Consider the following 12648-nt stretch of genomic DNA (forward strand, 5'->3'; position numbering starts at 1 on the left):
CAGAGCTGTAGACTGCGAGAAGCTCTGAGCCCGGCCCGAGCAGCAGGCAGGTCAAAGTGCAAATCCTAGTTTCTCCTGTGTTTTGCTGCTTTTCCCCGCCTTCTAGACTATCCCGGCAGCCTCTCGGGGCAGGAAAAGTTCATTGCATTTGGGATACAACCAAGGTTGTAATTGGAGCTGCTTTAATCCTGGGAGTCTTTGTTAAATAATAGGGGGTGGGAGGCGCAGGTGAACAGGGGAGAGAGGATTTCGGGGGCGGAGTGTGTGCAGTCTTCCCAGGCTCTTTCCTGTGTGGATGATGGTGGGTGGGTCATGGACCACCAGCACCCCTGGCAAAGGGGACATGGAGGAGGAACCTCAGCCCTGCCTCTGCCCTCCGGGCATCAACACAGGGTCTTGGTGTGAAGTCACAGCCGTGAAATGCACCCTCCCCGGGGACTTCATCTGGGGACTCTGTGTGCTGATCAAGGCTCTCGGTTTCTACCCCTCGCAGAGGGATGGTTTCCATGGCTCCATCAAAGAGGCCCTGACAGAGCCTCTTTCTTTCCAGCCTGTTTCCTCCAGACTGGGGCCTGATACCATCGGTTTGTCTGGGTCGCCTTGGGCTGCGCCCTTCCTGGCTGTTGGATCCGGCGGCAGTGACGTGCGGACCTCACAGCTTGTCGCTTAGTGGGGAGCACCCAATGCTGCCCTCCTGGGGCCCAGGGGCACCTCACCGGAAGGGCAGGCTGTTTCTGCCCAGGGGGTGTTGGAGAGCTTCTGAATACTTTTGCTTTCTCTTCTCCGTGTGAGCCATGGAGAACAGCTATACTGAGAAAGGTGCTTTGGCATAGAGGTCAAATTGGGCTTCTCTCTGCCTTTGCAATCACGTGACTTGCATGTCCCCTGTCCCACCCCCAGGCCCTGCAGAGGGACCAGAGGCCCCGTATCCCATGCGGGGAGGAGGTGAGGGTCCCGGCACTGGCACTGCCCTCCCTCCTGGTTGCTGTGCATGCAGGAAGGGTGGAAGGGAGGGGGTGTACGAGGGGCCACAGGTGGGGCTCGCTGGGCAGCAGAGTCAGCAGGGCTCCCAGCAGCTGGGGTGCCCAGGTCTTCCCAAGGGGGTGCATAGCATCTGCCCCCCTTGCAGCTGTTTGCTAGGAGGCCAGTCTCAAAGCACAAGGCAAGACAGAAGCCACACTGATGTCACCCAGCAGGGAGCTGTGGTCGGAGGCTCAGCCGGATCAGGGTGGTGAGAAGAGGTGGGAGCCTGGTGGTGGGGCTAGGTGGGGGGAGCCAGCTGAAGGCATGGAAACCTCCAACGCCTTCACGACACATGGGGTCAAGGTTGACTGGACTCATCTGTCTCGGCTGGGCTGCCATCGGGGGGCGGGACCTGCAGCTCCCCAAGCATGTGCTGTTTGGGTGGGAAAGGCTCCCCGTTTCTGGGGAGTCCGGGTGTACCACAAGGCATGGCCAGCCCAGTTGAAAGTGGAACAATTTAGCGATTTTTGCTTAAAAGGCTGCAGCCAGCTGGTGGCTCAGCTCATAGAAAACTGTCATAAATGCTTCCCATGAAGAGATTTGCATTTTATTCCAGGAAGTCTTTGACCAATGTAGGTTGTCCGTACCCCTCTTTACTTGGGCTGGCAGAATGTTTTCTCCCCGTGTTCCATCCTGCGGGGACCTCTTGGCTGCCTTGTCTATAGGGTGACCAGTGCAAACGGAGAGCAGCCATGTGCAGGAGGAAATGCATTAATGAAGGGCAACAGTGATGTCACCAGAGCCACTGATGGTCCGGTACAAAGCCCTTGTTGTTGGCCTGGCTTTATCCGACAGCTCCATTTTTCTGCAGTCTGGGGCCCAGGCAGGTCTTTTGACAACGTATGTCATGTGCTTTGAGATAGCCCAGGATTAGCGACTGAAACAAGATCCTTATGGCAGAACCTTGGGAAGATTTCTGAAACTCTAGCAGGGTCCACATGGGGATTTTTTTTCTTTCTTTCTTGCAAGGACAGATAAGATTATGAATGGGCTTGCTTATCATCAGATGCAGCACTTTCCCATACAGATATCCACACTGGGGGGAAAGAGAACGGCTAGGCTAGCCGGTGAATTCTTTGCTTGGATAACGGACATCAGTCCATCAGTTCTCTCGGGCTGAACATCAGCAAGCAGCAGGAGCTCCAGCCCACCTCCCCTGAGTTTGGAAATCCCCTGAGGCTAGTTCAGGAGGGAGGTGAGCCAGTTTAAGAAGAAGCCACTCACCCACTGAATGCAAGGATGGTAGGCAGTGCAGGAGGCTCCTGGGGCCCCGAGCACCGCCGAGCGCAGTCTCTCACCACCACCTCCTCTGTGCCCTCTCTGTCCCTGTGTCTGTTCCACTCAACTCTGCTCCAGCTTGGGGTCCTCACCTCCGAATCCAACAGCTCTTTCAGACCCCAGGTGTACGCCAACCCTATGCATTCTTTTTCTTTGTTTAAAATTTTCAAAGTGGGGGGGATTTGGTGGGCTGTCAGGGGATCAGCTGGGGCAGAGGAAGCTGGGCATAATGTGTGTGTTGGCTGATGTGTCTTCTGTCACTCAAAGGGGCCAGTGTCTAGCAGAAGTTCGTTTCTGGAGGTCTGTGACACAGTCGCGGGGAATGCATCTCTCATTCGTTTACCAAGCACGGTCACCTGCCAGGCAGTGTCTCCAATAATTGGCAGGCAGAGGCGGATGTGGTTACGGTTTGAAAGGGTCTCTCTTCTATTGGGAATGGCAGGCCGAAGCTCGCCTTCTGAGAACAGCTGGGAAAGCTGAAGAAAAAAAAAATCTATCTGCATTTCTGCTTTCTGAATTAGGTATCTAATTCAGAGCTTCTTGAGTGTCCACACTCAATGTCTGGCATTCAATTAGAAGAACATAAGGACATCAGAAGTTAAAAAAAAACACACAGATAAGACACAAGTCTATGAGCAATGCAGATATGAGCATTATCAGGCATGGAGGTTAAACTACTCATATCAGGGTTGGCGCTGTGGCGTAGAGGGTAAAGCCATTGCCTGCAGTGCCGGCATCCCATATGGGCGCTGGTTCAAGTCCCGGCTGCTCCACTTCTGATCCAGCTCTCTGCCATGGCCTGGGAAAGCAGTAGAAGATGGCCTAAGTGCTTGGGCCCCTGCACCCATGTGGGACACCCAAAAGAAGCTCCTGGCTCCTGGCTTTGGATCAGCCCAGCTCCGGCTGTTGCGACCAATTGGGGAGTGAACCAGTGGATAGAAGACCTCTCTCTCTCTCTCTCTCTCTGCCTCTGCCTCTGCCTCTGCCTCTCTCTCTCTCTGTAACTCTGCCTTTCAGATAAACAAATAAATCTTTTTTTAAAAATACTTTTATCAATATGGTCAACAAATTGGGTGTCAAGTTGGGGAAATTCACTAGAAAATGTTATGAGAAAAATGAGAAAAATTAAATGGGTAATCTAGAACTAAGAAAGGCAATACATGAAAATAAGAACTTAGTAGAGGGGCAGTAGGATGGTGGAAAACTCATTGAAATCCGTGGCAGTAACAACACGAAGGCCATGGGAGGAGCCAGCGATAGAATTAAAGCCCTGGACCACCCTTGCCATATTCCTCACCCCTAGTACTGATTCAATCTCCCAACTTCCTTTTCTTAAAAAAATTTGAGTCCTAGATTCTCTTTGTCTAGAGCTCTTCAGTATGGTAAACACGGAACACATGCGGCTATTTAAATTTAAATGCACTAACAGGAAATAAAGCCACACACTCAGTTTCTTGGTGACTTGAGCCAGGTCTGGCCAGTGGTGGCGCACACGGGCCGTTTGCATTATCTCCGGACGATAATCTCATTCCTTGACACTGTACGTCTTTTGCCAGATTAATTTAGATGTCTATGTTGCTGTTACCGCTGCATGGAAACTTACAGTGGTTCCAGACTCCTCAATGGGATGCTCAAGACTTGACACCGTGTAGCTCAATCCAGTCTCCCTCCCTACCGAAGACAGGCACTGTGGATTTGGTGATAACCACAAACTGAAATAACCTCAAAGCCAGACGCTGGGTGCCTGGTTGCTCTGTGGGACTCTTGCACGGACAATGATGCTCAGAGCACGGATGGGGTCAGTTAGGGCTTCAGACTCCTCCCCTAGGCTTTGCTTTTATTTTGTTTTTAAAATTTCTTTCTTATTTTGAAAGGCAGGGAGACAGGGAGAGAGAGAGAGAGAGAGGGAGAGAGAGAGAGAGAGAGAAATAATCCCATCTGCTATTTCACTCCCAAAATGTCTACAACAGCTGGGGGTAGACCAGGAGCTGGGAACTCCATCAGGGTCCCGCACGTGGGAGGCAGGGACCCGACTCTTTGAGCCATCACCTGCTGCTTTCCAGGCTGTGTGTTAGCAGGAAGCTGGAATCCGGTTCGGAGCCAGGACTGGAAGGCAGGCGCCCTGCTAGGAGAGACGTGGGCATCGCAAGCCATGTCTTAACCACCGTGCCAAACACCTGCCCCGTTTCCTGGCTTTTCCACTTGGGCAACTTACATCACCTCTCCTGTGCCCCTGCTTTCTCAGCTGTGAGGTGCAAGGTGGTGTGACCGTTAAATGGGACTTGGCACATGGGAACATGACCTTGCAAGCTTGCAAACCAGGTGGTGCTCCTCTGGGCTAGAGTGTGGGCCAGGGCCCTGTGCTAACTCCAGCTCATGCTGTGTCATTTCTTTGTCTTACAGTGATCTCCCTCAAAGCTTCTGAAGGTTCATCCTTTGAGGACAAGAAAGAGACCTGGGCATTTTTTGAAGGTAAAGCTTTGTGCATTTCCTGATGATAAGCTACGGCTCACTGTTTCCTAACAGCAGGGGAGTGAAATCGGAAAACAGGACCCTTCCGTCTTGGTTTTGCTGGGACATCAAATTGTTGTCTTGGCCTAAGCTTCTCCAAGAGCGAGACGGGAATGGTGAGTCTTAGTCTGATAGCGCAGAGGGCGAGGGTGGCAGTCTGTGACGTCTGTCTGTTGTTTCCCTCAGAACTCCTGCTCCTGGGCGAGATGTGGGGGAATCTTCGAGTGATACAAAGATGAGACAGACAGCTACTGTGACAACATTTTATTTCTTTTTTTTAAGATTTATTTTATTTATTTGAAAGACAGAGTTACAGAGGTAGAGACAGAGAGAAAGAGGTCTTCCATCCTCTGGTTCACTCCCCAGATGGTCGCAATGGCCGGAGCTGCACCAATCCGAAGCCAGGAGCCAGGAGCTTCTTCTGGGTCTCCCACTTGGGTGCAGGGGCCCAAGGACCTGGGCCATCTTCTGCTGCTTTCCCAAGCCACAGGAGAGAGCTGGATTGGAGGAGGAGTAGCTGGGACTAGAACCTGCACCCATATGGGATGCTGGCGCTTCATGCCAGGGCGTTAACCCTGTGCGCTACAGTGTCCGCCTGGACAACGTTTTATTTCAAATTGCTTAAGGAGTTTGGAGGTTTGGGGAAAACCTTAAGGTGGAGCTTTTCAACCCGTGTTAGAATTGCACGGGGAGTTTTAAGAACACTCATGCCTGGACCACATCTCTAGAGATTCTGCCTTGGTTGGAACTTGTTGAAAGCTCCTTCGGGGATTCCGGGGAGCAGCCAGGCTAAGGCCGCAGTCGTGGTCTGAGATGAGCAGCCGCGGCAGCAGCATTCAGGGGTGCCCGTTACCAATGCCCATTGTCGGGCCTCCCCGTGTCTCGCAGAATCTGCAGCTCTGGGGCTGGCGCCCGGTGACCTGGGCTTTCACAAGACCTCGGGTGATGCTGCTGCACACTCAGGTTCGAGCCTTCGAGCAGGGGTCCTTTCTTTATTTGCTTGAAAGACAGAGGGGCAGAAAGAGAGGGAGAGGGAGAGGGAGGGGGAGGGGGAGGGATCCCATGCATTGGTTTACTCCCCCAATGCCTACAGTGGCCAAACCCGAGCCAGGAGCAGGTAACTCAGCCCATGCCTCCCATGTGGGTGGCAGGGACCCAGTTACTTGACCTGTCACCCGGGAAGGTGCACATTAGCAGGAAGCTGGACTCAGGAGTGGAGCTGGGACTCACACCCGGGCACTGATACGGAATGCATGCAAGTGTCTTAGCCGGCATCTTTGCTGTTTTTCAATTATTATTATTATTTTTTTTGGTATTGAGTGACCCTGTCCTAGTAAAATAACCACCAGTTTCCCCCTTGATGCCTCATTCAATGACTGCCCGGCCGTGGGCCGAGGGTGGAGGTGACTTTGTCCCTTTACAGCGATGGATTAGCAAAAGCAGCTGTAGCTTTCCTTCCTCGTTGCTACTTAGTAAAATTGAGGAAACCTGATTGATTCCTTTTTTTTTTTTTTTTAAAGATCTATTCAGTTATTTAAGAGGCTGAGCCACAGAGGTTTTCCATCCACTGGTTCGTTCCCCAAATGGCTGCATTGGCAGGAGCTGGGCCGATCCGAAGCCAGGAGCCTGGAGCTTCATCCAGGTCTCCCACGTGGGTACAGGGGCCCAAGTACTCGGACCATCCTCCACTGCCCTCCCAGGCCACTAGCAGGGAGCTGCATTGGAAGTGGAGCAGCTGTGCCCACAATGTGATGCCAGCGCCCCAGGCGGAGGCCCACTGTGCCACAACTCTAGTCCCATGGTTGATTCTTATAGCTGGTTTTGGAGCTGTCCTGTGGCCAGGCAATGTAATGCAGTGGGCTGTGGAGGCAAGCTAGGAGTCACTGGGTTGTAAAAACAGGAGCCCTACTTAGTACCAGTCCTCCAAGACCCTCCTGGGGATGCGCCAGGCTACACCCCGAGATTCTGATGATCCAATAGGAAGGGACCAGGGAGTTTGCCGTTTCTCGGGCTGTCACCTGCTGCTGCCACAAGTGGGCTGTATTCCAGAAACACCTCCAGCTGCGACTTGGGTGGGCTCTGAGTGTGTCCCCCGAGGATCCATGTGCTGGGAGCTTGGTCTCTGTGTGGGGATGCGGGAGGGGATGGGCCCCAGTGAGAGGTCCTTAGGTCCCTTAGGGCACTGCCCTCAGACAGGACTAAGGCAGTTCTCGTGGGGCCCTGTGAGTTCTCACGAGAGGGGTTTCAGTGAAGAGCAGGCCCAACCACTGCCCACCCTCGCCACTGTGATGCCACCTGCCACGAGACCCTTGCCTAGGGCCAGACTGATACTGGCACCATGCCCTTGAACCTGCAAGAGCAAAATAGACCTCTTTTTTATATAAAGAAAAAGTGGCCCAGCCTGGGGTGTTTCCTTGCAGTGAACAATATCAGGGAGCAACGCACTGTGGCGATCTGTTTGGAAGGAGGGTGGCGCTCAGTCTGAGCCCCCCAAACACCTTGTGTTTGTGAGTCACGCCCAGCTGAGAAGATCAGGCTCCGACCTGTCCACACAACATGTCCATCCAGCCCAACTGCGGTCTCGTCTTAATGGAGAGTCAGCTCGCACCCGAAGAGCGCAGCTGACTTCCGGCTCTGTAATGCCTGCTCCAGGCTAGCTGGGGTTTCCCAGTGGCTCTTTTTGCTTGCATGTTTTGTTTTGTTTTTTTAATTTTTGACAAGCAGAGTGGGTAGTGAGAGAGAGAGACAGAGAGAAAGGTCTTCCTTTGCCATTGGTTCACCCTCCAATGGCCGCCGCGGTAGCGTGCTGCGGCCGGTGCACTGCACTGATCCGATGGCAGGAGCCAGGTGCTTCTCCTGGTCTCCCATGGGGTGCAGGACCCAAGGACTTGGGCCATCCTCCACTGCACTCCCTGGCCACAGCAGAGAGCTGGCCTGGAAGAGGGGCAACCGGGACAGGATCGGTGCCCCGACTGGGACTAGAACCTGGTGTGCCAGTGCCGCAAGGCGGAGGATTAGCCTAGTGAGCCGCGGCGCTGGCTGTTTTGTTTTGTTTTTAACCCAGCTGCAGCTTGGGTGAGGTCAAGGGTGCACTGTCCCTGGCCTTTTGCCCTTTTGTCCCTGGCTCAGAGAGCTACAGTAGGGACTGCAGACCATGTCCATCCGCTTGGGGCTCAGCTTAGCCTGGCTGTGTGCTGCGTGTGCACACACACACACACAGCCATTGATTGTCAGACCTCTTGATGAGATGCTGCAGTGAGTTAAACTCCCTCAGGGCTATCGCTTAAGTATTTGGCCTCAAGCAAGATAGCTTTGCAGGCTGCATTAAAAAAATATAGTAGATGGAGGCAGTTTTTTTTTGTTTGTTTGTTTGTTTGTTGTTTTTTGCCAGAACTGAGACCTCCTGGACTTTTGTATTTTCCCTGGAAATGTAGAAACTGATGTTGGTGGTTCTGAATCAGTGGTGTGGGGAGACAGGGGTTCCTTGATGGCTGGCGCTGGGGATCACTGGGGTTGCTGTGTGTCAAGGCATTCCTGAATACCCTCGCTGGGTTGCCAGGACAGAGGTGCTGTTTCCCTCTCACACACTGGAACGGCGAGAGCTGGCACCCCAACTCTGTCCCTGCTTGTCCTGGCCTCACCGTGGTGTGGGTAACCACTGTGGCTTCCTGCCCACCACCTGCACGGCAGTCTGAACGTTCTGTTGGTGACTTGGGGATGCCAGTGGCTAAAGATCAGACGGCATGCAGGTGAGGGGCCGGCGTGGTGGTGCAGCAGGTTCAGCTGCAGTGGGCGACTCCGGCATCCGATATCAATGCGCTGGTTTGAGTCCTGGCTGCTTCACTTCCGATCCAGCTCCCTGCTAATGCACCTGGGAAGGCAACGCAAGACGGCCCAGGTACTTGGGCCCCTGCCACTCATGTAGGAGAACAGGGTGGAGTTCCAGGCTCCTGGCTTCCACCAGGCCCAGTCCCCAGTCATGGTGACCATTTGGGGAGTGAAGCAGCAGATGGGAGATCTCTCTCTCTCTCTCTCTCTCTGTGTGTGTGTGTGTGTGTTCTTCTCTCTGTCACTCTGCCTTTCAAATAAATAAAATAAAATCTTTTTAAAAAAGAAGAAAGAAAAAACCCTGTAAATACATTCAGAGAATACAGCATGGTTTTCATAGTTCTTGTGAGTGTGCAGGTGCACTTGGTGTATCAAAAGCGAATTCCAGCATTTGCTGAATTCAGGCCACGTCGGGCCCCTGCCTTCAGACAAGTGTTACTTGACCTGGTCTGAGCTTCGAAACCTTGGGGCCAGCATTTAGAATTTGGAGAGGTGTTTACACGGACAGTTAGAGAATCAGTCAGCCGACAGGGCATCACTGGACCTCATTCCGGCTCGGGAGCAGTCCCCCCGTTGCTGAGGCATGGCCCAGCTTTGCCGCCTGTGACATCGGCATCCCACATGGGTACCGATTCCAGACCCGGCTGCTCCACTTCCGTTCCAGGTCCTTGGCTAATGCGCCACCCACACGTGCACACTCACAAGTCCTTGGGCCCCTGCACCCTCATGGAAGCCCCCAAGGGAAGCTTCTGGATCCTGGTTTCGGATCGTACCAGCTTCGGCTGTTGCAGTCATTTGGGGAGTGAACCAGCAGATGGCAAACCACTCTCTTCTTCCCTCTGTAGCTCTACCTTTCAGATAAATAAAAAATAAATCTTAAATAAAAATAAATAAATAGATTTTTTAAGATGTCTTTTTATTTATTTGAGAGCCAGAGTTACAGAGAGACAGAGAGAGAGATTGAGATTGAGATCTTCCATCAGTGGGTTCACTCCCCAAGTGGCCATAACAGCCAGGGCTGGTTCAGGAAGAATCCATAGCCTGGCACTCCATCCACATGGGTGGCAGGGGCCCACGTACTTGGGCCATCATCTGCTGCTTTCCCAGAGCAGGGGCGAGCTGAGCCGTGGACCAGGCTGCTCTGCGCCCCTGCCCTGGGGTGCAGTTAAGAGGACAAGTGCCTCGCCATGCCAAGGAGGCCTCCGAAGACAAGTGGCCCTGCCTGTTGGCCCTCAAGGGGCCCACGGCTCCGGAATCCCCTTGTGTCCACTGGCCACATGTGCTGCCGAGTGGCTCCACAGTCCTGTCCCCGCAGTGCTCGCCACAGCAGCATGTGGATCCGGGACTGGCCACGTGTTCACCACATTCCCCGGCTCGTCCCACGTCCTGGCATCCGGCGGTGAACCCTGCCTGTGACTCCGCTCGGTGGTGTCCTGCCCAGAATCCATGAGTCCTGCGGCTGAGTTTCACGCCTGTCCTGCCTCTGATCAGTCACGGGCTTCTCCGTGCTGTTGCCCCACCAAGCCCGCCCCTCGGTGGGGCAGGCGATCCCACAGAAGTCCCCTGTTGCCTCCACGCCTCTGCGTCCCTGAACTGGCTTCTGTCTCATCCACCTGTGCCAGAGGGCTTTGTCCTGGGACCTTGTGAGGAGCATCCCAGGGTGTGGTTTGCAGCAGTACCTGGTCTGTTGAGGAATCCTCCTTATGGTGTTTCACTCTTGGCTTCTAGCACCTTCTCTCCGTTCTTCCTCTGGCTGCCCTTGTAGGAGGCCCCCGCCCCTGAAATGTGGGTGCAGGGGTTCCCTTTCCCTACCACCTTGGCTACAGCTGTCCCTCGGTATGCCTCGGGAATGGTTCCAGGACCCTCCCCGTGGGCACCTACATCTGAGATGCTCCGGTCTCTTATAGACAGTGGCGTAGTATTTGCCTGCAACCTCCACAACCCTCCTGTATATTTCGGATCTTCTCTAGACAGCTTATCGTGCAGACTGCCACGTGAGCGCTGTGTAGTTGCTACGCTGCATTGTTTAGGGAGTGCTGACAATGAAGTCTGTACATGTTCAGCACAGATGCTGTTTTCTTCTAGGATTTCTGAATCGGGATGGGTTTGATCAGTGCATGTGAGAGGGGCAAGGGTGTTTGATTTTCAGTTCAGACTTCGAGTTGCCCTGAACGGAAACTTACTCAAGCAAATGTAGGCAGCCATAGTGACTGGTTCCAGGGGCACAGGAGGATCTCGTGAACCCGGGGATAGAGGCTACGCCGGGCCCAGGATTCCGGGCAGGGGGCGGGAGGGGTGGCAGTGGAAGACCCCAGATGTCTGACTCTGCCCTGCTCCTTCCCTCTCATCGATCACAAGCCAGTGCCGCTTCCTCAGGCTCCCGGTGGAGGGCAGCTGCCCCCACCCCTGCAGCCTTGCCTTCTCAGCTAAAGCACTCAGCTAACTGCTTCTGCACCCCCCAAGGGCTTTGCCGAGCGAGGTGCGCTCTTGCTGACCCAGCAATCCGACTCCCAGGAGCTTGAACTTAGGACCACCCTGCGAGAGATGCAGTAAGGAGCAAGTTTCCAAGGGCTTGTCCTAGAATCACTCGTCCTGGGGCACAGGCAGGACGCCGGGGTCGGCCAGCAGTAAGAGCTCGTCAGTGACTGGTGCTGGATTAACGTGGGATCCTCTTTTTCAAAGCGAGTCAGACTCATCCATTGCAAAGTGCTTACTGCGGGAATGCAGTAACGAAAGAGCGAGATGGAACCCATGCGATCTCAAGGTGGACACATCCGTGTCTTAGCCTACCTCCTCTCGCCAATGCCTGGGACTGGGGTATTCAGGAAGGAAAGAAAGTTGGTTCAGTTCACGGCTGTAGAGAGTGGAGGCCCAGTTGCCTCATCACATGGCAGCAAAGTTCAGGGCAAGTGGACCCCTGCAGAAGCGGCTAAGCACAAGAGGCTGGCCGTTGTGACGCTGTGGTGACCGGTCCAGTTCCATGAGAGCAAGACACGGCCCTTCGAGAAAAGCACCCATCTGGCTTATCCATCTCGCCACGTTTTAAGGCCCCCACCTCCCAACAACCCCCGCGATGACAGTCACAGGTCGACCCTATTCAAGCCACAGCAGCGGGCCTGCGGACAAACGGACTTCCCAGAGCTCACGGGAAGATAAAATTCCGATGTGCGTTTGTGATGTTTGAAATCCACACATCGTTTTTCTCGTAGTAGACGTTGTCCGTGAACTTCTTGAAGGCCTTTCGTGTCACAGACTGCAGCAAACGTTAGCAGGAGGATGGGGTGGCTGATGGCCGGTGGCTTCCTCCGCTAGGCGCGGTTGTCTTTTGTGCTATTTTACATCAGCGCGGCGTCCTGGCACTCGCAGAAGCCCCATCCACGCCTCCCCACCCTGGGCTGAGTCCCCGGCATGGCCTGCCTGTGTGTTCCTGGTTTGGGGCATCCGTTCCTCCTGCTGCAGTTTCTATGTGGTCCTTGCAGAGGAGACCTCTGTGCGCTCGCCTATTTCTTTTTTTTTTTTTTAAAGATTTATTTATTTTATTTGAAAATTAGAGGTACACACAGAGAGAAGGAGAGGCAGAAAGAGAGAGAGAGAGGTCTTCCATCCACTGGTTCACTCCCCAATTGGCCGCAACGGCTGGAGCTGCGCCAATCCGAAGCCAAGAGCCAGGAGCTTCCTCCAGGTCTCCCACATGGGTGTAGAAGCCCAAGCACTTGGGCCATCTTCTACTGCTTTTCCAGGCCATAGCAGAGAGCTGGATCTGAAGTGGAGCAGCCGGGATTCAAACCGGCGCCCACATGGGATGCTGGCACTGCAGGTGGCGGCTTTACCTGCTACGCCACAACACCAGCCCCCATCCGTCTATTTCGTACAAGAGGAGTGAACTGAACCTGATTCATAATAAATGTTGGCTGGCTGAAGAAATTGCGTTGTTTTGGATGAGTTCAAGCATTTGCTAAGTTCAGACATCTGCAGCGTTTTGCTTCATAGGAGTGAAAATAATGTTTT

The 12648-nt window shown here is 53.7% G+C and overlaps 1 protein-coding gene across 2 annotated transcripts in view; it reads left to right on the forward strand.

Annotated features, from left to right (window-relative positions):
• VSTM4 (V-set and transmembrane domain containing 4) overlaps positions 1-12648 on the forward strand; it is a 94920-nt gene that overhangs the window by 26317 nt on the left and 55955 nt on the right. For both annotated transcript variants that reach the window (XM_062214362.1, XM_062214363.1), the window contains exon 3: positions 4705-4773. In XM_062214362.1, coding sequence (XP_062070346.1) covers positions 4705-4773 — 69 coding nt within the window. The remainder of the gene's footprint in view (positions 1-4704; positions 4774-12648) is intronic.

Source organism: Lepus europaeus, chromosome 17 (assembly GCF_033115175.1).
Source record: "Lepus europaeus isolate LE1 chromosome 17, mLepTim1.pri, whole genome shotgun sequence".
NCBI classification, from domain to species: domain Eukaryota; kingdom Metazoa; phylum Chordata; class Mammalia; order Lagomorpha; family Leporidae; genus Lepus; species Lepus europaeus.